Source organism: Pseudophryne corroboree, chromosome 1, assembly GCF_028390025.1.
Source record: "Pseudophryne corroboree isolate aPseCor3 chromosome 1, aPseCor3.hap2, whole genome shotgun sequence".
In the NCBI taxonomy this organism is placed as follows: Eukaryota; Metazoa; Chordata; class Amphibia; order Anura; family Myobatrachidae; genus Pseudophryne; species Pseudophryne corroboree.
This window is the reverse complement of record NC_086444.1, coordinates 673,616,256-673,641,854: the sequence shown is the minus strand read 5'-3', so window position 1 is coordinate 673,641,854 and position 25,599 is coordinate 673,616,256. Positions and strand designations below refer to the sequence as shown.

The window sequence follows — 25,599 nt, the reverse complement described above, 5'->3', positions numbered from 1 at the left end:
ATAAGAGGCTCTAGTGTGTTGTGTAACATGTATAAGGGGCTCTACTGTGTGTTGTAATGTGTATAAGGGGCTCTACTGTGTGGTGCAAAGTGTATAAAATGCTCTACTGTGTGGTAGAAAAGTGTATAAGGGGCTCTACTGTGTGGTGTAATGTGAATAATGGACACTACTGTGGTGTAATGTGAATAACGGACAATACTGTGCGGTGTGATCTGAATTGGTACTATTCTGTGGTTATGCCCCTTCCCCGTGAAGCCACATCCCTATATTTCTGTTGCCCGCCTTTGGCAGGCACTGGCCCTCTTTTAAACATGGGGGTGCCCAAAGCAAACTTTCGCCCCGAGATTCACAAGTTCTTGAACCAGCCCTGACACCAATTTAGGATTTTTAAATACTTTTTTTTCAAATGTAACATATATCCAATTCAGTACAGGGGAGGGGGTGCCGAAACATACACTTGCTCCGGGCACCATGGCACCTAGCTACACCTATGTATGTATGATATGTATTGAGTTTATTCAAACTAACTTTAGCTGGACTAAAATATTAATATCATGCTATGTTTTAATAATCCTATGAATCTATATAATATTTATCTTCGGGGTACAAATAAAATACATTATCAGTGTGCACGTTGGAGGTAATGTACACAGCGCAAGCACGCTGCTTTCGCTCGTATGGAAGTATAACAACATTTGAAATAAGTTGGGTGATTAGAACTGCAAAGTGAACAAAGCTCCCAGTAAAATACGCAATTTACCCAATCCAGGGATTTTCTGCTGTCTCCCAGCCAGTGTCACCCCCACCACGGTCTGTCCAGTCACGTCATACCCTGCAGTGCAGAAAGTAGCAACACTTGGTTACTATTATCCCAGCTCTAATTTTTTTTAATTTCTCTATTTTAATTTGAGTTGCTCTCCTCTGCTCTGAGCAGATACTACATTCTTCCTTCTAGACTTATCTACCATGTGACACTTTCTCATTAGTGGCTCATTGCAGAGATCTGCACACCCCAGACATAAGTAATGTTATCTGTAGTTGATGGTCAAACATACATAAACAGTGGTGCTTGGTGCATTTTACAGATAACTTGTTGTCTGCTGAGGGTGGATGTATTTTATTGAGCCCTTGTTGCTTACGTGTTCTATCAGGACCATGGACAGAGGCTTTCTAGCTGTAATCAGGACGCTGACAATGTATTCTGTATGGCATGTGATAAAACATAATACTTGGCCAAGAAAAATGACAAACGTCCACAGTAAATAGAGTGAGTTTGCAGAATGGAAAGTTAGCTGCGTGATTGGTTTGCATCGTTCTGGAAACAGACTGTAACTCATATTTTTGACCTACCATTAAATCTAGAAATATGTGACATATCGTTAATTTATGATAACCATCTGCCTTACTAAAATTGTTGTAAAAATCGAAATAAGTCAAAATCAGCACATCTGCAGTACTGAATGACAGAAATGATGACGAATTAAATAACTTATAAAATGATAACTGGTCAAAACGGTAGAGTTTCTAATGATTTGCGGAGTTATTACAACACCGACACTGAATACAGCTGCTTTGTTACGGTGAATAGGTTTAAAGTTGACATAGCATATACCGCATCAGTGACATACAGTACACATGTGCACCAGCTCTGACTCATCCCATTTATACACTGTCATTGTGCACCCCTCCTCCTCTCTCCCATGGTCCCTTTCACTCAGCAGATGACGTCAGCGTAGCTCTGCCTCTGACATTGCACAGCAGTGCCTTTGCTGCGCTCTGTGTATCTCCCGGCTGGTGATTTGCCCCTGGATTAATATATAAAATCCTACAGGATGGGAGCCCCGGAATATTGGAGCTGCGATCTCAGCCTCCTGCTGTCGCTAATAGTGGTAGTGACTGCAGTCAGTGCAGGAGATCCATTTGACGCCCAGCTAGGAGACATCACCTCCTGCAGCCAGCAGTGTCAGCTCACCTTCAAGCTGAAGATCTCTTCTGAAGTAAGTACCCTAGACGCTGGGTATTCGCTTTATTTTAATATGCCAGTCCTTGTGCTGTAGCCTTCAATGCTCCAATTAGACCTTATCTCTAACCATTACTATACGCATGCCATTTTAAGATTGCGATTAAGATGGAGGTTATTGGCATGCTATAGCTCTCATTGTAATTAGCAGGTTCTGTATAGAAATAATTGTAACGTCTGTCTACAATAAGGTGTCTTGCTTTATTTCTCCTTAGTAAATGCAATGGCTTCCATTGTTTTCCTGTTATTTTCTGCTTCTCTCTGAGTCCCCATATTCTCAGCGGGTGGCTAATTGCACATCCTTAGGGTGAACACCACAGATATTTCGTACAAAATATCACTGAGGCTAGTTATCAACTTATAAAGTCTTGACGTGTTTCATATTTTATGCTGGGAAACTAAAAGTTGTTCTGCAGATTGCTTGGGTTGGATATATTCCTAGGATATAATGTAATAAATTATGATTTTATATGATGTATACTGTAGATAGATTCTGTAGAAAATAAAAAGCCCGGTGTTAGAACAACCACAGCCTATGAAATGTCATTATTGATCATTTTATTCCCTACATAGAAAACAAATGCACTATATTCAGTATTTGTTTTTAATCTATTTATGTAGCTTCCCCACTTGAAGGAAATGTGAATATAGCAAACATAGTACGTACATGCATATTGGGTCATAATAAAATAATTTGTTTATGCACCAATCCCAGTATCATTCTAAACAACAAACGTATTGCCTGCCTTGCTGGATTGTACTGGTTTATGTACGTAGGTTAGGGATACGTTTGTTTTTACAGTGTAGTCCTTTTTTCCATTTTCCCAGTTTTGTCACAAGCAGTAAATGGTTTAAATTCATATAGGTTAAACTGTTTTTGTGCTAATATTAGTGCATATGGAAACAAACTAGTCAGAGTCATTTTCAAAATTGTACAATATTACCCTTTTGTGATACCTTGCTTTATACTTGTAGTACCTATTTGATATTTAGATTATTTGGATAACGTTTAGATTATTTTAATAATTAGATGTGAATGAATACAGTACTGTAGATGTGCATCTGTGTCCACCGAAAGGCCTTCAAACTCACCAACATTGTCTTATCCACCCTTCACTCCCTTCAACCAGTTCCAGAATGGTCTCTATTTTGTATTGAGCTTGAACCATTACTTTAGTTAGGCCCAAATGTATTAAGCCTTAAAACGTGATAAAGTGGAGAGTGATTCAAGGCTCTATTTAAAAGTTTATGGAGATAAAGTACCAGCCAACCAGCTCTTTACTGTCATTTGTCAAACACAGCCTGTAACATGGCTGTTAAGAGCTGATTGGTTGGTACCTTATCTCCATCCACTTCTATCTCCATCCAAGGCTTAGTAAATAGACCCAAAGAGTGATAAAGTACCAGCCAATCAGCTTCCTACTGTAACTGCCATGTTACAGAATGTGTTTGAAAAATGACAATAAAGAACTGGTTGGTTGGTACTTTAGTGCTCTTTATCACTTTTTAAGGCTTAACACATTTGGGCCTATAACACTCAGAAATATGTATCAGATATAGTAAACTAAATAGTTTACTTGTAATAAAGACTAACTTTCAACAGTGAACAGGAACCTTAATACAGAGATGAAATGTGTTCAGATTAAATATAAACTCATGTATTTCACTGTCCAGTTGAGCAGACATAACATCTGAAGAGATATATAATACCCCTTTTACACCTACGAGCACGGGTCGCAGCCGGGAGCCTGACACGGGAGCTGCCCCCTGCTGCGACCCGTGCTCGGTCCCTTTCCCATTAGCAGCCACAACCCGGCATATGCCGGGTTGGTGACGCTTCTAGCTACACGGCAGGGGCGGCGCAGGGAGATCACATGATCTCCCAGCGCCGCCCATCCATACAGTGTAAACGGGAGCCGTGTCGCATCGACACGGCTCCCGTTTACACTACACCCTACCCGGATCATTCCCGTGTCCTACCCAGGTAAATAGCCGGGTAGGATTCACGGGTCACTTGATCCGGGTTTACCCTTTTCCACTTGCCAAAAACACGGGTAAATGCGCGCCCCCGTGCATTTACCCGTGTTTTTTGAGCTAGTGGAAAAGGGGTATAAAACTCCATTCACATCCTACTTCTAAAATCCTTCCCACTCAGTTTACTGTTACTCAGTACATTGTACAAACCAGGTACGTGCGGTGAGGTAAATGGCTCAGGAGGCACTAGCTAGTACCAGAGCCAGATTTCCACACAATATACAGTATGAGCCCATGTGGGCATTATACACAGGTGCGGCAGTATATACTACTGGAACTTTGGTGAACTTTGATCAGAGATGTGCAGATAAGGTAGGCAGTGGAGGCACTGCCTCACCTGTCATAGACTTTATACTTCACAGTTTTGACTAAAAAAAATGATTAGAATAATACAAAGAAGATATTGCTAATATATTCTTTGTATTTTTCATATACCTTATGTAGTAAAAATTCTGACTTATACGTTAGTATGACAGGAAAGGCTCTACCTCACCGCATGTCACTGGTACAAACTTCGGGAATCAGTCCATCCCAAAGAATAAAAGTACAATAGCAATTTACAGTATGTAATGATTGTAAAGTTTGAAATCAGCTTCTAACTGAAATTTCATATACTGTGCTAGATAAAGGACATCAGCTGATTGGTTGTTTTGGGCAACTTCTCTACTTTATCTCATAAGTTTGATATGCCAACCCCCCCAGAAACTGAATACTTGAACTGTAGTTGAACCACTGTAGGCATACTTTCCTTCTGTTTCTACTCTGGCTTTCCTCTTTGTATCGACTCTCTCTATATCATCTTTTTAATTTAACTTGCTGCTATTTCATTTTTCTCTGACGTCCTAAGTGGATGCTGGGACTCCGTAAGGACCATGGGGAATAGGGCTCCGCAGGAGACTGGGCACAACTAAAGAAAGCTTTAGGACTACCTGGTGTGCACTGGCTCCTCCCACTATGACCCTCCTCCAGACCTCAGTTACAATCTTGTGCCCGGCTGAGCTGGATGCACACTAGGGGCTCTCCTGAGCTCCTAGAAAGAAAGTATATTTTAGGTTTTATATTTTACAGTGAGATCTGCTGGCAACAGACTCACTGCAGCGAGGGACTAAGGGGAGAAGAAGCGAACCTACCTGACTGGAGATAGTTTGGGCTTCTTAGGCTACTGGACACCATTAGCTCCAGAGGGATCGAACACAGGACCCGACCTCGATCGTTCGGTCCCGGAGCCGCGCCGCCGTCCCCCTTACAGAGCCAGAAGCAAGAAGTGTTCCGGAAAATCGGCGGCAGAAGACCTCGGTTTTCAACAAGGTAGCGCACAGCACTGCAGCTGTGCGCCATTGCTCCTCATGCACACCTCACACTCCGGTCACTGATGGGTGCAGGGCGCTGGGGGGGGGGGGCGCCCTGAGCAGCAATATAAACACCTTGGCTGGCAAATCATCACAATATATAGTCCCAGAGGCTATATATGTGATAAATTACCCCTGCCAGAATTCCTGAAAAAAGCGGGAGAAAAGTCAGCCGAAAAAGGGGCGGGGCTAACTCCCTCAGCACACTGGCGCCATTTTTACTTCACAGTGCAGCTGCAAGACAGCTCCCCAGGCTCTCCCCTGTAGTTTTCAGGCTCAAAGGGTTAAAAAGAGAGGGGGGGGCACTAAATTTAGGCGCAATAAGCAGCTATTGGGGAAAAAATCACTCAGTTATAGTGTTAATCCCTGCATTATATAGCGCTCTGGTGTGTGCTGGCATACTCTCTCTCTGTCTCCCCAAAGGACTTTGTGGGGTCCTGTCCTCAGTCAGAGCATTCCCTGTATGTGTGCGGTGTGTTGGTACGGCTGTGTCGACATGTTGGATGAGGAAGGTTACGTGGAGGCGGAGCAAAGAGGGCGATAAATGGGATGTCGCCCCCTGTGGGGCCGACATCAGAGTGGATGGATAGGTGGAAGGTATTAACCGACAATGTCAACTCCTTACATAAAATGCTGGATGACGTAACAGCTGTGGGACAGCCGGCTTCTCAGCCCGCGCCTGCCCAGGCGTCTCAAAGGCCATCAGGGGCTCAAAAAAAAAAAAAAAAAACGCCCGTTACCTCAGATGGCAGACACAGATGTCGACACGGAGTCTGACTCTAGTGTCGACGAGATTGAGACATATACACAATCCACTAGGAACATCCGTTGCATGATCTTGGCAATGAAAAATGTGTTACACATTTCTGACATGAACCCAAGTACCACATAAAAAGGGTTTTATGTTTGGGGAGAAAAAGCAGCCAGTGTTTTGTTCCCCCATCAGATGAGTGAATGAAGTGTGTAAAGAAGCGTGGGTTCCCCCGATAAGAAACTGGTAATTTCTAAAAAGTTACTGATGGCGTACCCTTTCCCGCCAGAGGATAGGTCACGTTGGGAGATATCCCCTAGGGTGGATAAGGCGCTCACACGTTTGTCAAAACAGGTGGCATTGCCGTCTTAGGATACGGCCACTTTGAAGGAGCCTGCTGATAAAAAGCAGGAGGCTATCCTGAAGTCTGTATATACACACTCAGGTACTATACTGAGACCTGCAATTGCCTCAGCATGAATAGTGCTGCCGCAGCGTGGTCTGATACCCTGTCAATATTAATACCCTAGACAGAGATAATATTTTGCTAACATAGAGCATATTAAAGACGTCGTCTTATATATGAGGGATGCACAGAGGGATATTTGCCGGCTGGCATCCAGAATTAAGGCAATGTCCATTCTGCCAGGAGGGTATTAGAGACCCGGCAGTGGACAGGTGATGCTGACTTTAAAAGGCACATGGAGATTCTGCCTTATAAGGGTGAGGAATTGTTTGGGGATGGTCTCTGGGACCTCGTATCCACAGCAACAGCTGGGAAGAAATTTTTTTACCTCAGGTTTCCTCACAGCCTAAGAAAGCACCGTATTTTCAGGTACAGTCCTTTCGGCTTCAGAAAAGCAAGCGGGTCAAAGGCGCTTCCTTTCTGCACAGAGACAAGGGAAGAAGTAAAAAGCTGCACCAGACAGCCAGTTCCCAGGATCAAAAATCTTCCCCCGCTTCCTCTGAGTCCACCGCATGACGCTGGGGCTCCACAGGTGGAGACAGGTGCGGTGGGGGCGCGTCTCGGGAACTTCAGGGACCAGTGGGCTTGCCCACAGGTGGATCCCTAGGTTCTGCAAGTAGTATCACAGGGATACAAGCTGGAGTTCGAGGCAACTCCCCCTCGCCGTTACCTCACATCAGCCTTGCCTGCTGCCCTCGGAGAAAGGGAGGTAGTACTGGCGGCAATTCACAAGCTGTACTTCCAGCAGGTGAAATCAAGGTACCCCTCCTTCAACAAGGCCGGGGTTACTATTCCAAAATGTTTGTGGTACCGAAACCAGACGGTTCGGTGAGACCCATTCTAAAATTGAAATCCTTGAACACTTATATACGAAGGTTCAAGTTCAAAATGGAATCGCTCAGGGCGATTATTGCAAGCCTGGAGAATTTCATGGTATCACTGGACATCAAGGATGCTTACCTGCATGTCCCTATTTACCCTCCTCACCAGGAGTACCTCAAAATTGTGGTACAGGTTTGTCATTACCAATTCCAGACGTTGCCGTTGGTCTGTCCCCGGCACCGAGGGTATTTACCAAGGTAATGGCCGAAATAATTATCCCGTACTCGGACGATCTCCTTATAAAGGCGAGGTCCAGGGAGCAGTTGTTCGTCGGAGTAGCACTATCTCGGGAAGTGCTACAACAGCACGTCTGGATTCTGAATATTCCAAAGTCGCAGCTGGTTCCTACGACGCGTCTACTGTTCCTGGATATGGTTCTGGACACAGAACAAGAAAAAAGAGTTTTCTCCCGGAGGAGAAGTCCAAGGAGTTGTCGTCTCTAGACAGAGACCTCCTAATACAAATACAGGTGTCGGTGCATCAATGCACGCGAGCCCTGGGAAAGATGGTAGCTTCTTACAAAGAATTTCCATTCGGCAGGTTCCATGCAAGGATCTTCCAGTGGGATCTGTTGGACAAGTGGTCCGGGTCGCATCTTCAGATGCATCGGCGGATAACCCTGTCTCCAAGGGCCAGGGTGTCGCTGTTGTGGTGGCTGCAGAGTGCTCATCTTCTAGAGGGCCGCAGATTCGGCATACAGGACTGGGTCCTGGTGACCACGGATGCCAGCCTTCGAGGCTGGGGGGCAGTCACACAGGGAAGAAACTTCCAAGGACTATGGACAAGTCAGGAGACTTCCCTACACATAAATATTCTGGAACTAAGGGACATTTACAATGCCCTAAGTCAGGCTAGACCCTGCTTCAACGCCGGCCGGTGCTGATCCAGTCAGACAACATCACGGCGGTCGCTCATGTAAACCGACAGGGCGTCACAAGAAGCAGGATGGCGATGGCAGAAGCCACAAGGATTCTCCGATGGGCGGAAAATCATGTGTTAGCACTGTCAGCAGTGTTCATTCCCGGAGTGGACAACTGGGAAGCAGACTTTCTCAGCAAACACGACCTCCACCCGGGAGAGTGGGGACTTCATCCAGAAGTCTTCCAAATGATTGTGCACCGTTGGGAAAGGCCACAGGTGGACATGATGGCGTCCCGCCTCAACAAAAAGCTAAAAAGATATTGCGCCAGGTCAAGGGACCCTCAGGCGATAGCTGTGGACGCTCTGGTAACACCGTGGTGTACCAGTCGGGGTATGTGTTCCCTTCTCTGCCTCTCATACCCAGGGTAATGAGAATAATAAGAAGGAGAGGAGTAAGAACTATACTCCTTGTTCCGGATTGGCCAAGAAGAGCTTGGTACCCAGAACTCCAAGAAATGATCTCAGAGGACCCATGGCCTCTGCCGCTCAGACAGGACCTGCTGCAGCAGGGGGCCTGTCTGTTCCAAGACGTACCGCGGCTGCGTTTGACAGCATGGCGGTTGAACTCCAGATCCTGAAGGAAAAGGGCATTCCGGAGGAAGTTATCCCTACGCTAATTAAAGCTAGGAAAGAAGTGAGCGCAAACCATTATCACCGCATATGGCGGAAATATGTTGCGTGCTGTGAGGCCAAGAAGGCCCCAACAGAGGAATTTAAGCTAGGTTGATTCCTGCGGCTACTTGGGACTTGGAGGATTCCAAGTTACTGGACGTAGTCAGGGCCCTGAAAAATATATGTTTCCAGGACGGCTGGAGTCAGGAAAACTGACTCGCTATTTATCCTATATGCACCCAACAAGCTGGGTGCTCCTGCTTCTAAGCAGACTATTGCTCGCTGGATCTGTAGCACGATTCAACTTGCACATTCTGCGGCTGGACTGCCGCACCCTAAATCTGTAAAAGCCCATTCCACGAGGAAAGGGGCTCTTCTTGGGCGGCTGCCCGAGGGGTCTCGGCTTTACAATTTTGCCGAGCTGTTACTTGGTCGGGTTCAAACACTTTTGCAAGAGTCTACAAGTTTGATACCCTGGCTGAGGAGGACCTAGAGTTTGCTCATTCGGTGCTGCAGAGTCATCCGCACTCTCCCGCCCGTTTGGGAGCTTTGGTATAATCCCCATGGTCCTTTACGGAGTCCCAGCATCCACTTAGGACGTCAGAGAAAATAAGATTTTACTCACCGGTAAATCTATTTCTCGTAGTCCGTAGTGGATGCTGGGCGCCCATCCCAAGTGCGGATTGTCTGCAATACTTGTATATAGTTATTGCCTAACTAAAGGGTTATTGTTGAGCCATCTGTTGAGAGGCTCAGTTATATTTCATACTGTTAACTGGGTATAGTATCACGAGTTATACGGTGTGATTGGTGTGGCTGGTATGGGTCTTACCCGGGATTCAAAATCCTTCCTTATTGTGTCAGCTCTTCCGGGCACAGTATCCTAACTGTGGTCTGGAGGAGGGTCATAGTGGGAGGAGCCAGTGCACACCAGGTAGTCCTAAAGCTTTCTTTAGTTGTGCCCAGTCTCCTGCGGAGCCGCTATTCCCCATGGTCCTTACGGAGTCCCAGCATCCACTACGGACTACGAGAAATAGATTTACCGGTGAGTAAAATCTTATTATTATCTCTAAACATATCCCCCCATATCTCTAGACTAGACTTTTCTGCAATCTATCACTAAAAAAAGATACCTTCTAGAAGGCCTAGGATGTCTGTATTTTTCAGGCTGCAACAAAATGGCCTCTGTAGTCCACATCTGTGCGCTAATACTGACCATTCTTTTTCTGCTCTTTGATCAACAGCTGGAAGTCAAAGTATGTAGGAGAGTATACATTTAGTGGAGCTAGATGCAGAAAATATTTCTGAAAATCAAACATGGGGGGACAGCTCCCTGAAATAAAAATAATTTTCTGCAGCGGGGTAGACTGGTATTCCAGAGGGAATAACATCGGGGGGTGTAGAGTTGGATCTTGATCCGAGGCACCAACAGGCTAAAGCTTTGACTGTTCCCAGGATGCATTGCACTGCCTCCTCTGTAGTCCCGCCTCCAGGCACTGGAGCTCAGTTTGTAAGTTAGTGCCTGCAGAGCAGGCAGCTAACAGGTGGGGCTGCGCTAGGCAGCCCTGCAAAGAGCTTTTTAGAAGACTTCAAGGGCCGCAGCACTTTTATGTCCGTCTGACATTCTGTGCTGTGGCTCCATCACCTCCCCAGCAGCGCTGCATACTCCCGCGGTCTGGTTCCCGGGTACTTTCGGCGGAGGCGCACCAGACTTCAGACACATACCGCTGACGCTCTCCTGGATCTCGTGGCTGCACATCAGGGAGGAGGCAAGAGGGTCCCCCAGGTGGGATCCGCCGGTTAATCGTGATCTGGTCGCGGTCCCAGGAGATGGACCGCACCGCTGGCGTGGACACTGTACTGCACAGGGACCCCACTGTATCCACCAGGGTAAGGGAACAGAGGTCGGATTTACTAAAATCAGTTTGTTATAGGCTCCACAGTACCCGGTGGTGAGGACCAGCAGAGGGTATAAGACGCTGGCCTGTAGCCCCTCCTCCAGCTCTGGGCGCCATCTACTGCCGGTGTTCCCGTCCTGGAGCTGCATTTCACTCTCCTCACTCCCTGAGATTTTGGCGCCATCTTCACTACTAGCTGGGCTGATCTCCGGGACTGCAGGGCTCTTTCTCCTCTGTAAAGCCGCCTGCCTCATCAGCGCTGTGCATTTACAGGCACTTGAGTATTCTACATGTCATTTTAGACAGTGTTAGTTAAGAACAAGTGTACTGCTATCTGAATATTTGCTGCAAGGATTCTGTAATATACATCCAGTATCTACTGTGCATTGTTATATCTACTGTATACTCATACATAGTTATATGTAAATTACTAGTCCAGTGCAGTTTTATGGTTTATATGTAACTTCTGCATTGTACATGTTACTGAGTGTGCCTGTAGCTGCGGGATTCCATTCTCCTGTATCACATATTGCTATCACCATATTCTGTTCCCTGAGGGGCCAGGTGTGTCAGGGTCCCATATATATATATATATATATATATATATACATACACTGATCAAAAAAATAAAGGGAACACTTAACACAATGTAACTCCAAGTCAATCACACTTCTGTGAAATCAATCTGTCCACTTAGGAAGCAACACTGATTGACAATCAATTTCACATGCTGTTGTGCAAATGGAATAGACAACAGGTGGAAATTATAGGCAATTAGCAAGACACCCCCAATAAAGGAGTTGTTCTGCAGATGGTAACCACATACCACTTCTGAGCTCTTATGCTTTCTGGCTGATGTTTTGGTCACTTTTGAAAGCTGGCGGTGCTTTCACTCTAATGGTAGCATGAGACGGAGTCTACAACCCACACAAGTGGCTCAGGTAGTGCAGCTCATCCAGGATGACACATCAATGCGAGCTGTGGCAAGAAGGTTTGCTGTGTCTGTCAGCGTAGTGTCCAGAGCATGGAGGCGCTACCAGGAGATAGGCCAGTACATCAGGAGACGTGGAGGAGGACGTAGGAGGGCAACAACCCAGCAGCTGGACCGCTACCTCCACCTTTGTGCAAGGAGGAACAGGAGGAGCACTGCCAGAGCCCTGCAAAATGACCTCCAGCAAGCCACAAATATGCATGTGTCTACACAAACGATCAGAAACAGACTCCATGAGGGTGGTATGAGGGCCCGACGTCCACAGGTGGGGGTTGTGCTTACAGCCCAACACCGTGCAGGACGTTTGGCATTTGCCAGAGAACACCAAGATTGGCAAATTCGCCACTGGTGCCCTGTGCTCTTCACAGATGAAAGCAGGTTCTCACTGAGCACATGTGACAGACGTGACAGAGTCTGGAGACGCCAAGGAGAACGTTCTGCTGCCTGCAACATCCTCGAGCATGACCAGTTTGGCAGTGGGTCAGTAATGGTGTGGGGTGGCATTTCTTTGGGGGGCCGCACAGCCCTCCATGTGCTCGCCAGAGGGAGCCTGACTGCCATTAGGTACCGAGATGAGATCCTCAGACCCCTTGTGAGACCATATGCTGGTGCGGTTGGCCCTGGGTTCCTCCTAATGCTAGACAATGCTAGACCTCATGTGGCTGGAGTGTGTCAGCAGTTCCTGCAAGACAAAGGCATTGATGCTATGGACTGGCCCGCCCGTTCCCCAGACCTGAATCCAATTGAGCACATCTGGGACATCATGTCTCGCTCCATCCACCAATGCCACATTGCACCACAAACTGTCCAGGAGTTGGCTTATGCTTTAGTCCAGGTCTGGGAGGAGATCCCTCAGGAGACCATTCGCCACCTCATCAGGAGCATGCCCTGGCATTGTAGGGAGGTCATACAGGCACGTGGAGGCCACACACACTACTGAGCCTCATTTTGACTTGTATTAAGGACATTACATCAAAGTTGGATCAGCCTGTAGTGTGTTTTTCCACTTTAATTTTGAGTGTGATTCGAAATCCAGACCTCCATGGGTTAATAGATTTGATTTCCATTGATAATTTTTGTGTGATTTTGTTGTCAGCACATTGAACTATGTAAAGAACAAAGTTTTTAATAAGAATATTTCATTCATTCAGATCTAGGATGTGTTATTTTAGTGTTCCCTTTATGTTTTTGAGCAGTGTATATATATATATATATATATATATATATAAGCTTATGTGTGTGATAACAAAATATAATAAAGGAATATTCAGGTGGGAGTAGTTATGGCCAAAGGCTGTCCCAAGTCATAATAATAGCTAGAAAATGTTTATGTCCTTGGGACAGTCTGCTGCTGATCTCTCTATTTGATGGACAGATAAGCTTTTAATAATTTTTATCTTGTACGTGTGTTTTTCAGCTAATGTATGTCTTTGTATATTAAACCCATATTATGTTTTATTCTTTAATGTTTGGGCTACTAAATATGTTTTATTGGGAATAAGCCTGTTCCCTAATTTATTGCCCTTCATTGCAAATGACATATTGTGAGTCTGAGAACGGTACACACTATGGGGGTCATTCCGAGTTGTTCGCTCGTTGCCGATTTTCGCTATGCTGCGATTTGTTGCTAACTGCGTATGCGCATGGTACACAGCGCAGATGCGCTAAGTTATTTAACACAAAACTTAGTAGATTTGCTGGTGTTCGTACGACGCTTTTCAGTCGCACAGCTGTTAGGTAAATGATTGACAAGAAAGGGACGTTTCTGGGCAGCAACTCAGCGTCTTCACAGCGTTGGCTAAAAAACGCAGGCATGCCAGTGAAAAACGCGGGAGTGTCTGGAGAAACGGGGGAGTGGTTGGCCGAATGCAGGGCGTGTTTGTGACGTCAAACCAGGAACTAAACGGACTGAGCTGATCGCAATCTGTGAGTAGGTCTGGAGCTACTCAGAAACTGCAAAGAATTATTTAGTAGCAATTCTGCTAATCTTTCGTTCGCAATTCTGCTATGCTAAGATACACTCCCAGAGGGCGGCGGCCTGGCGTGTGCAATGCTGCTAAAAACAGCTAGCGAGCGAACAACTCGGAATGACCCCCAATGTCTGTTGTGTTTTTCTTTTACATGTAAATCCAAAATAATGAACACTCGTTGGAAGTTCTTTTAACCAGATAAGTGTCTTTGGCCATAACTACTCCCACCTGAATATTCCTTTATTATATTTTGTTATTACACTCAGCGCTTATTTTCTTCATTACCTATTTCTGTCTATGTGTATACCATACACAAACTCTATTATGAGCTGCTACTCTTAGAAGGGTTAAGGTGTGCTATTGATAACATTGATAGCACATCTGTACTAAAGCGCCTAGGTTTCTGCTATCTTATATATATATATATATATATATATATATATATATACATATACATAAAGTGTTACACAGAAACTTGGTATTTTTACTGTGTTTTGTGTCCTGTGTTTACTGTCACATAACATAGGGTTTTTTTTTTGCAGATATTGTGTTTGTCTGGCTATATTGTTCCGTTACGCCCTACGGCTACGTTCCCTATAATGTATGCCACACAGGGCGGGAAATCCGCAGACACTTCTGCATCCTGCAGTACTGGCACCACGGATTTACCTGAGGGGGAAGTTTTAGCTGCTGGTGCCATACACCCAGTCTACCTGCAATACCTGTGGCCAGTCAGGACCCACCTTGGGCAGTGTTCTCAAGTATGATGAGTACACTTGTGACTGTCAGACACTGATAAATTTGCTTCTGATGAGGAATCTAGAACCTAGGTTGATGTTCCTGACCTAGTGACGGCTATTAACTTTAATTCTTCAAATAGATGATGACATCGTGCCTACTACTGCGTCTAAGAAACCTGATAAGTTCAAACGTCAGAAGGTTGCTATGGTAGTCTTACCACATTCTGACCACTTAATTAACATACGTCAGGAATCCTGGTCATCACCAGGAAAGAAATTTTCCCTGTCTAAAAAGATGCTAGTTCATTATCCTATCCCTGCAGAGTTAAGTAACAAGTGGGAAACTCCACCGCTGGTGGACTCTCATGTCGCCCGTCTTATGGTGTTATCTACTCTGTTTGTCACCACTGTCACCTCACTGAAGAAACTGACGGATAAGCGTGTGGAGGGATACCTGAAGTCTATTTACTCCCTTACTGGCGCTGTACATAGACCCACTATAGCAGCCTCCTGGGCCGCAAAAGGTATTGAAGCATGGGTTCAAGCAATTGAGGATGAGCTACCGCAGGACTTTTCTGACACTGCCAGACAATGTCTGTCTTATATTACCACATCCTCCCACTATATTCAGGAGGCGGCCTCTGATGCAGGTGTAATGGCGGCCAAAGCGCCTACTACGTCCATCCTGGCTCGTAGAATTATGTGGTTGAGGTACTGGAAGGTGGACCTGGACTCCAAAAAGACTTTGGAGGTGCTCCCTTTTAAGGGGGATATCCTATTTGGGGAAGATCTGAACAAGATTGTAACTGACTTGGCTACTGCCAAGACTGCATGTCTCCTAAATACTAATCCTTCTGTTCTGAAGGCTAAGAGTACCACCTTTCGTTCCTTTCGACCTCCAGGTAAAGTAAAGGGTCAGGCGTATCCATGGCAGACTCGTGCTTCCAAAACCACTAAACCTAAATCTAAACAATCCTGGGCCGCCCGTCAGCCTGCTTCCAAACAAGTCAAGCCTGCTGCATGACGGGGCAGGCCTCCCCCTTGGTGGGATGCCGACTTCTGCAACTCGGCCAGGCCTGGTTAGAGACCACTTTGGATGCCTGGGTGCGGGAAGTTGTCTCTCACGGGTACGCAATCTCTTTCAAGAGACGTCCCCCTCGCCAGTTTTGCACAACGGTTATCCCTGCGGATCTGTTAAAAGTGCAAGCTCTACACTTGGTTGTACAATCCCTCCTGGATACAGGAGAGGTAGTTCCGGTACCGTTTCAGAGAGGTAGGGGTTACTATTCGACCCTGTTTCTAGTTCCGAAGCCAAATGGGTCCTTCTGGCCTATACTCAACCTCAAATCATTGAACAAGTTTGTGAGAGTATCCAAATTCCATATAGAAACCCTGTGCACTATAGTACTGGAACCTGAAGACTACATGGTATCTCTGGACTTACAGGATGCTTACCTGCACATACCTATTGCCATGTCGCATCAGCAATATCTGCGATTTGCTATTGGCAGCCTACATTATCACTTCCAGGCACTGCCTTTTGGATTGGCCACGGCCCCTCGGATCTTCACCAAGGTCATGGCCGTGATGATGGCTTTTCTCCGCCGTTGGGGAATCAGGATCCTGCCATATCTGGACGACTTGCTGATCCTGGCGAACTCCTAAGAGATTCTTCTCAGTCATCTGTAACTGACGGTGCAATTCCTACAAGCCCACGTGTGGCTAATCAGCTGGTAAAAGTCCTCGCTGGTCCCTGCTCGGAGCATGGTGCACCTGGGGGCACTACTGGACACACACAAGCAACGATTGTTTTTGTCTCCAGAGAAAGTCCTGAAACTTCAGGACAGGATCAGATATTTCCTCTCGACCCAAGAGTGTCGATACACTCAGCGATGCAAGTACTAGGGCTCATGATGTTGGCTTTTGACATGGTGGAGTATGCTCAATTTAATTCCCGCCCTCTGCAGAGGTTAATCCTTTCCAAGTGGAATGGCCTGCCTCATCGGATCAGGTCTCAAATGATCTCCTTGACTCCGGAGGTTCGTCTGTCACTGAGCTGGCTACAGGACCAACAGTTGAGCAGGGGCCGTCCCTTCTGGATCTCCAAGTGGGTCCTCTTGACAAAGGATGCCAGTCTGCGGGGTTGGAGCAACACTCTGTCCAGAGTCGGTGGACCAGGGAGGAATCTCTCCTCCCGATAAACATTCTGGAATTGAGGGCAGTGTTCAATGCGTTGACAATGGCCCTGCCTCTAGTACAGAACAGGCCTGTTGAAGTACAATCAGATAACGCCACCACGGTGGCGTACTTAAATCATCAAGGCGGCACTCGAAGCCGCATGGCAATGCTGGAAGTATCAAAGATCCTCCGTTGGGCGGAATCATCTGCCAGCAATATCGGCAGTGTTCATTCCAGTCCTCAACTGGGAAGCGGATTTCCTCAGTCATCAGGACGTTCACGCCAGAGAGTGGAGTCTTCATCCGGAAGTCTTTCAACTCCTAGTGGACAAGTGGGGCCTACCAGATGTAGACCTGATGGCATCTCGACACAATCGCTAGGTTCCGTTCTTTGGATCAAGGACAAGGGATCCTCAAGCAGCATTTGTGGACGCACTGGCAATTCCATGGACCTTTCTGCTGCCATACGTGTTCCCTCCAGTGTCACTCCTGCCCACTGTACTGCAGAAGTTCAAGCAAGAAAGAAGAATACTACTCCTAGTCGCTCCAGCATGGCCCAGACGGTATTGGTTCTCAGACCTGCAGACTCTCGATAGTGCGTCCTCTTCTTCTTCTCAACGCCCAGACCTTCTCGATCAGGGCCATTGTGTCCTTCCGGACCTGGCCAGACTGGCTTTGACAGCATGGCTCTTGAAGCTTCACTCCTGAGGGCCAAGGGATTCTCTGAGGCGGTTATTCAAACTATGTTGAAAGCCCGTAAACCGTCGTCTACACGGATTTATCATAGGTTCTGGAATTCTTCACCTGGTGTGCTGGTAAGAATTATGATGCATATTCTTTCAAAACTTCCAGACTTTTTACTTTTCTGCAACAGGGCCTGGACTTAGGCCATCATCTGGCCTCCCTCAAGGTTCATATTTCTGCCTTGTCGGTGTGGTTTCAGAGGAAAATTGCGTCTCTCCCTGACGTTCATACTTTCACTCAGGGTGTTTTACGGATTCAGCCTCCCTATGTCCCTCCGGTGGCTCCATGGGATCTGTCTGTTGTTTTTGAATGCTCTACAAGAGTCTCCATTTGAACGTCTTGAGTCTGTGGACCTTAAATATCTTACGCTTAAGATTGTGTTTCTGCTGGCTATTGCCTCTGCTAGGAGGGTGTCGGACCTAGGCGCTTTGCGGTGTCGTCCACCCTCTCTGATTTTTCACCGTGACCAGGCTGTTCTTAGAACTCGTCCTGGTTATCTACCTAAGGTGGTATCATCTTTTCATCTTAACCAGGAGATTGTGGTTCTGGCCTTTATCTCTTCTGGTTTGTCCTCCACAGAGTGGTCTTTGGATGTGGTACGGGCTCTCCGTATTTATGTAGAGAGTACTGCCTCCCTTAGGATCAGATACCCTTTTTGTACTTTTTGATTTTCACAAACGTGGCTGGCCTGCGAATAAGCAGACCTTGGCCAGATGGGTTAGAATGGTGATTGCACAAGCCTATACGCAGGCTGGGCTCCCAGCTCCTGCTGCTATCAAAGCCCATTCTACTCGGTCCATTGTACCTTCTTGGGCAGCCCACCGTGGCGCGTTCGCTGAACAATTGTGCAAGGTAGCTACGTGGTCCTCAGTGAACACATTCATCAGGTTCTTTGGGTTTGTATGGCATTAGCCGTTCCCTTCTCCTGTCATGAGAATGTGGTTCTATGTGACTAACATCTACCGTCTCTTTTGACTTATACTGCATTGAATTGGTTAACGAAACTGAGCTCCAGTGCCTGGAGGCGGGGCTATAGAGGAGGCGATGCAATGCATCCTGGGAACAATGAAAGCTTTATCCTGTTGGTGCCTCGGATCAAGATCCAACTCTACGATCCATGGAGACTGTTGCATCCTGGCGACAGAACACACACCCATTTATCACTGGCCCATGGTACTTTATCTCGTATAGACAAGTTCCTAATTGCAGATGAATTAATCTCTAATGTTAGTAAGGTGGATATACTTGACATATTGATTTCTGACCATGCCCCTGTAACTCTGGCCCTAACTCATCCTCACATATACCCAACAGATTATATATGGCGCTTCCCACAATATTTGGCTAACTCTGAGGATTTTAAATTATATCTTACATACCACTGGACTAATTTTGTTGATGAAAACATAGAATATTGGGATTGACCCGACATTTTTTGGAATGCCTCTAAGGCAGTAATGAGGGGTCATATAATTAGTTATGTTTCCCGGAAAAAAAAAGGAAGCTAAAAAGGAATATTCTGCATTAAAAGCAGCAATGTCTATGGCTTTCCAAAAATACACTTCCGCCTCCACAGCCACTCTTACCGACTACAAACAGGCGAGACGCTTGCTTGAAACTTATTTAGCGACTAAGGCGAAACACTTCCTAGAATACACCAAAAACAAATTCTATAGATGGGGTAATAAGGCAGGTAGGTTACTAGCGGTTATTTCCCGACCTCCTAAAAAGAGACATCGTTACTAAATGTCAGGAAATAGTAGCACAGTTTAAGACTTATTTTAAATCCCTATTTAGCCCTACACTGGTGGATGCTGAGGTACAAGCACAATTGCTTATAGACAACGTGCTACCTCCATTAAGTACGGATCAAAGGGAGGCCCTAGTGGGCAAAATAACAGAGGAGGAAATTAACTCTGCCATCCTAAACCTGCCCCACGGTAAGTCTACTGGTCCTGATGGTCTGTCAGGGGACTACTATCGTATGTTACAGACCCACATCGTACCAGCTTTATTAGAGTTGTTTCAGGCTATACATGAACGAAGCTGTCCCTCTCCTTTATTTAATGAAGCGTTCATCACCCTCATACCTAAACCTGGTAGGGACACGAACCTCCTTTCCTCTAATAGTCCGATCAGTTTACTGAATGTCGACTATAAATTATTAGCAAAAATAATGGCGACACGGCTTCAGTCTATTCTCCCAGATATCCTCACCATGACACAAATGGGGTTTGTGACTGACAGACATGCGGTTAAGGCAATTCGTACTGCACTGGCCGCTGTGGCAGCATCCCAATCTCCATGTATAGACTCAAATATGCTTCTTAGCCTCGACGCCAATAAGGCTTTTGACATGGTCCTGTGGCCACACTTGTTTACTGTGTTGGAAAAAAGGGCTTTTGATCCCGGATTTATTGACTATATTCAATTTATCTACAATAAACCATCTGCCTCTCTTTTGATTAATCGGATCCGGGGTCACCCTTCTTTTTGGAGAGGGGCACCCGTCAGGGATGCCCTCTATCACCATTATTATTTAATCTAGCTCTTGATCCTTTGCTTCGAACGTTGCAGGATTGGTCGGCCTTTCGGGGTATAAGAGTGGGCAGACAGGAAATTAAGCTATCGGCCTTTGCCGACGATATTCTTCTTTATATATCCGACCCCGAGTACTCTCTTCATCTTATTTTAGAAAAAATTCAATTATTTGGCTGAATTTCGGGCTTTAGTATTAACATGGACAAATCAAAAGCACTACTGCTGTATGGCAATACTACGTGCCCGCGCTGGACTACACATTTCCTGCTACGCTGGGTATCTACGTATATCTCGTACCTAGGCATTATAGTGCCAAGGCACATTTTGGAATTATATAAACTCAATGTGGGCAAAGCCATACGCACTCTGACTGACGATATTAAGGGTTGGGAACGTTTGCCGTTATCGTACTTGGGTAGTGCCAATTTACTTAAAATGGTGGCTATCCCGCGCCAATTATACCCCCTGCAAACACTCCCTGTCTTACTGACGAAAACGGATGCACAACTGATCAATAAACTCATCAGAACTTTTATATGGAAGGGGGGCCATGCACGCATAGCATTACGTAAACTTGCCCAGTCTAAATCCAATGGAGGGATCAATTTCCCCGATGTGGTAGTTTACAACCAGGCTGCGCTTCTGAGACATTTGAGGGATTGGCTACACAACAGCTCTGTTTACACGAATACGTCTTTGGAACAGAACTTCTTGACAAACATTGGCTTAATGTGTTTTCTCCATCAACATGATCAGGAAATCTCGGACCATATCAAATCAAATCCGCTTTTATGGTCTACCAGGAGAATGTGGCACATATTGCGTCATAATGCGGGGTTGTGTCAATATCATTCCCTACATATACCTTTAACCCAAAATCCTGAATTCTTGGACGGCATGGCTGCTCACCCCTTTGCTTTGTGGGGGGAGGCTGGGGTAACATCGATTCGATCATTAGTTTCCACAGATGAACGCCGCATTCTGACCTTTTCTGAGGTATCCGCAAAGCATACTGTGGTTGCTCAGTCTCCTCTGCCATTCCTGCAAACACGATTTTATGTCAGACATGTTCTCAAACACTTTTCGGAAGGGGACTGGAAAAAACTCGTTGGACAGTCTTTTATTACCAAGTCAGACACACTCATGCCCAAAATGCCATCAAAGTGAGGCGGACACTTATCATTGTTTATGGGCATGTCCTATTGTGCAGTACTTCTGGCATCTCATTAGAAGATACGCAGAAGCTAAAGTGATAAATTTTGTGCCATTTACTCCTGAATGGGCGATACTGGGTATCATTGACCCTGATATTCGGATGCCATCAGAATGTAAAAAACTTTTATTGGCCCTTAGTGCTGCGGGGGAAAAGACGATACTTCAGGGGTGGATAGATAGTACGCCTCCACAGATACCATTGTTTCTGACTAAATTGCACTACCTATTCCAGATGGACTGGGTGGAAGCCATTGTGGATAAGGGTGTTCAAGTAGGTAGTTTTTTCACTCTGTGGGATTCCTATATTTGCAGTTTGCCCCTCACCACGCGATTAGAAATCCACAATAGCTTAAAAAACACTATGTGGTACCTAACCAGATTGGCAGCACCTATATCTTTATATATCTTTATATAACCTATATCTTTAGTTTGAGGATTGGCGGTTATGGTGGTTTCCCCCAAGGTTCCTTGTAATGTTCACAACCTCACGCGTGACTTTAATGTATGACTACATACTGTATGTTATCTCATCTGGATTTTATGTTTTAATGTGATAATATGAGAATTCATTGTACGACCTCTATGTTTATATTCTTCATTTGTACATGTCATTGTACCTAAATTGTACTTCCCTGAACAATCCATGATGTCTCAATAAAAAAATTGTTTAAAAAAAAAAGAAAAAAGATCCAACTCTACACCCCCCGATGTTATTCCCTGTGGAATCCAGTGTACCTCACAGAAAGAGATTTAACTATGGTAAGTCTACCATAAATCTCCTTTTATCTGTGTTTCTTTAAGAACTTTGCCAAACTAAAATCTTCATTTTAGCAGCTCCTTTGTGGAAGACTCATAACAGCCAAGGTTGTTTGCATTATAGACGCCTGGAAGATACCCAGGCAACAAGAGTTTCAGCAGCTACTGTACTTTTCCTCTTTCATTATTATTCTCATTTGCATGAGTATCCAAAGTCTAGTTGCAATATTATCGTAAATTTTAGACTAGGAGTGTAAAAAATACAAAGATCCACAGACCTTCCAGTGTCCTGTTGCAGAAACCTCCATCTACCGTACCTCATAATTTAGTGCAGATTGAAGTGATCACTGCTTGCGACCTGCTGGATATTAAAACTTTATTTAAACTTAAAAAATATATTTTACGAAGCTTTTGTTCTTGGTGAGGGTTGGGTACAAAATACCAGCAGTCGGGTTCCCGACAGTCAGAAGACCGACAACGTGAACACGACACCTTCCGGTACGTATTTTTAACCTACCCATATCCCTAACCCACCCCTCCTGCAGACTAACCCTAATCTCCCCATCAAGGAGCCTAACCCTAACCACCCACTGCAGCATAACCCTAACTTCCCCCACCCCCACAGCCTAACCCTCTGTCAAAGTCGAAAAATATTGTAATACATATGCCTTGTACTAACCCCATGCACATGCCCGCTGCTCGTGCACCCGGTCCCCCGTGCGTACACATATCCGCAAGTTGCGTAAGAGACGCTCCGGCGATCGTGCGCATGATATGTGTATTTACGGCGGAGTTTGTGAGCGTGTAGCGTGCTATTAAAACATAGCATATTTAACCCAAATAGTGCATTTTGTAGATATAGTTCCCTTAGACCATGTCAGCGAGTAATGTTAGTTTAAACAGTTCCTGGACGGAGAGATTCGTCTTTGCATGATAGGAAGGGTCAGATAAAGGTTGGAAGGTGATGTCTAGTATCCAGCTGTAGGGTATTTTAAGAGTAACATTCCGGTGTCAGTTAGGAAAAGATCGCTTGCTCCTGCGTATAGTTATGTACAAAAGTAGATTATGAACATTAACTGTATTTGCTGTAAATTACACATGCGGCGGGAATCCAGAGGATACCTCCCACCAGAGCAGTTGGGGAAGGACATCGCCTACCTATTCAAACCCACCTATGACCTTTGCTGTAATGTAGAAACACATCCCTGTGTCCAATGAACAATGAGATTACAGTGACCATTGTATTGTGTATGCATGTTGTGTATAAAAAGACCACTGTTGCCTGGCCGGACTCAAGACTCTGAAGGCTTTCTACCTGATAGCTGAGGACTGGTCCAGGACGCGCTTGCGAATAATTCCCCACGTATGTATATTCTCTGTAGCCATTATTCTCTAGTTATTCTGTTTAGATTTCCTTGTTAGTCTGTAGTGTATAACTTGTATCTGTTTACCCCTTTTCTCTGAATAATCCACTGCGGTGTTAGAGCCCAGTGGTTTACCACAAACCGGTGTTGTGTTTTCACTTTCCTGCAAAGTGCTTTCATAGCGTATTTATCGGTATAAGGTGTATAAGCATTGTTAAGGTGTATGCACTGCGAGTACTTCATACCGCCAGCGCTACTTAAGGTTTTAAGGTATTACATTGTTGCAGTACTTGGCTGCTAAGGTTTAAAGTATAAGCATATCCTTACATTGTTTCATTAATAAGGTTTACAGTATATAACTGTGTGTGCGTCCGCGCCGGGTATACGTTGTACCCACGGCACGGCTAAGAGCGTATTAATACGGTACTCAGTATGCAAATAGCGTACTTAGTACGTAGCGTGAACCCGTGTGCGTACGTGCCGCGTGTGCGTTGTGCCCACGGCACAGCGTCGGATACGCTAAGTGCGTATCAATATGGTACTCAGTACGCAAATAGCGTACTTAGTACGTAGTGTGTGTAATTAGTCTAGCGGCCATAGCGGCTCCACGGTAATAGAGTATAGCTTTGTGTTTTAAGATAATAATTGACATTATCAATTGGGGGCTACGTCCGGTCCTCCTCATATCCGCAGCCTAGCAGGACAAGGCAGACTTTATCAGCAAAGGGCGGGAAAGTATAAAGGTATCCCATGTTAGCCTTCTCTTGGTCAGGTGGATACAATGGTGCTGATTAGATAAGCGTCTGCTCCGCATGGTTTGTAGGGATGCTGGTGGGATCCGAAAGGTAAGAACGTAAAGCTATTTTTAAGTCTGTGAATTTCTGTTTGGTGCCAACTGCGCACGCAACACACGTAACACACGCACACACCTGTATTTTATTTGTGTATTCTGCATATCTACTCGCTTTTTGCCATTAGCATTGATTATTAGATCCATTTTGACCCATGCTGAGAAATTTGTTGCTATTTAGTTAAAAATATAGAGTAATATTTAAGGGAGTACGTGTAAAACACACACGCAGCCTGGCCTAGTTATAAAGGTTTATACAGGAGATACTGTGTGGTGTTTGGTATGCGATTATAGTTTTATAGTTAAATATCGTTTACATTTATAGAAGTGTGGTATTTGTATTACTGCGGACGTATACGGCCATTGTACACGTGTTTCGTAAAAACGTTCGAGACTGAGTACGCAACGTAAAGGCCTACACACGTGGCGTATTTTACGCAACGTGCGTACAGGTACGCCCACTTAATACAAATCATACAATAGCATTGTTTCAGTTTAGGCGATACGGTAGCCACGCGACAATAGCACAAATTTGTTCAGTTTCCAATATTTAGTTTAAAAGAACCTTCTCTTATTGTGTCACCTCTGGGACTAGGCTGTTTCACCTGAATGAAAGTTAATTTTCTGTACAGAAAAATCAAAGTGTATATGAGTGAACGAGCGTGAGTGTGCAAATGAAGGTTTTGTGAACCCAGAATTCGGGATCCCGTAGGAGACCACATCAGGTGAGTGGACACTTGGTGGCGTGGGAGTGGCTTTCTCACGTTAACATTGTATAAGGTATAAAGGAGCAATTAGTACAACAGCAGACCAAGAGGTCAGCGAAGTCAGAAATCCGCTGACTAAGTCAAGCGAAGCTCTGAAAACCGTGGCCTGAGAAAGATCAGCGGTGAGAGCGCAGCCCCGGGGGTTTGCGTAGTACCCATATAGGCCCGTTCAGATACGCTCCGGCTGAGGTTTCGCAGCCTGAAAAACGATTCCATTGGTCGTATAGCGGATTAGTAACAATTACTTATACGCAGTGCGACTGTACCGCGCGTTAGTGTGTGCAATAGTTAGTTCAACTTGATACCCATTACGCCATTTGCGTAAAATCGCGGGATCATAGACGCTAATTGTACACGCAGACGTGATTTGTGTAACAGGTTTTTTTTATTTTAAGGGAGTTTCGCTGGTCACTCAGGAAATCTCCAACAACTGATATTTACTGGGAAGGGTAAGTCACTCCCACAGACTCTCAGTAAATAGAGGTTACGCAGGGCCCTAGGTTGGTTACGACCAGCATTGGGAACAGTGTGTAGGTGTATTGGCCAACGTG

General features: G+C 45.4%; 1 protein-coding gene across 1 annotated transcript in view; it reads left to right on the top strand.

Annotated features, from left to right (window-relative positions):
- Positions 1–1,709: 1,709 nt before the first annotated feature.
- TMEM59L (transmembrane protein 59 like) overlaps positions 1,710–25,599 on the top strand; it is a 283,368-nt gene continuing 259,478 nt past the window's right edge. Inside the window, exon 1 of the mRNA XM_063914725.1 lies at positions 1,710–1,997. Within this exon, the coding sequence (XP_063770795.1) occupies positions 1,833–1,997 (165 nt within the window). The 5' untranslated portion in view covers positions 1,710–1,832. The remainder of the gene's footprint in view (positions 1,998–25,599) is intronic.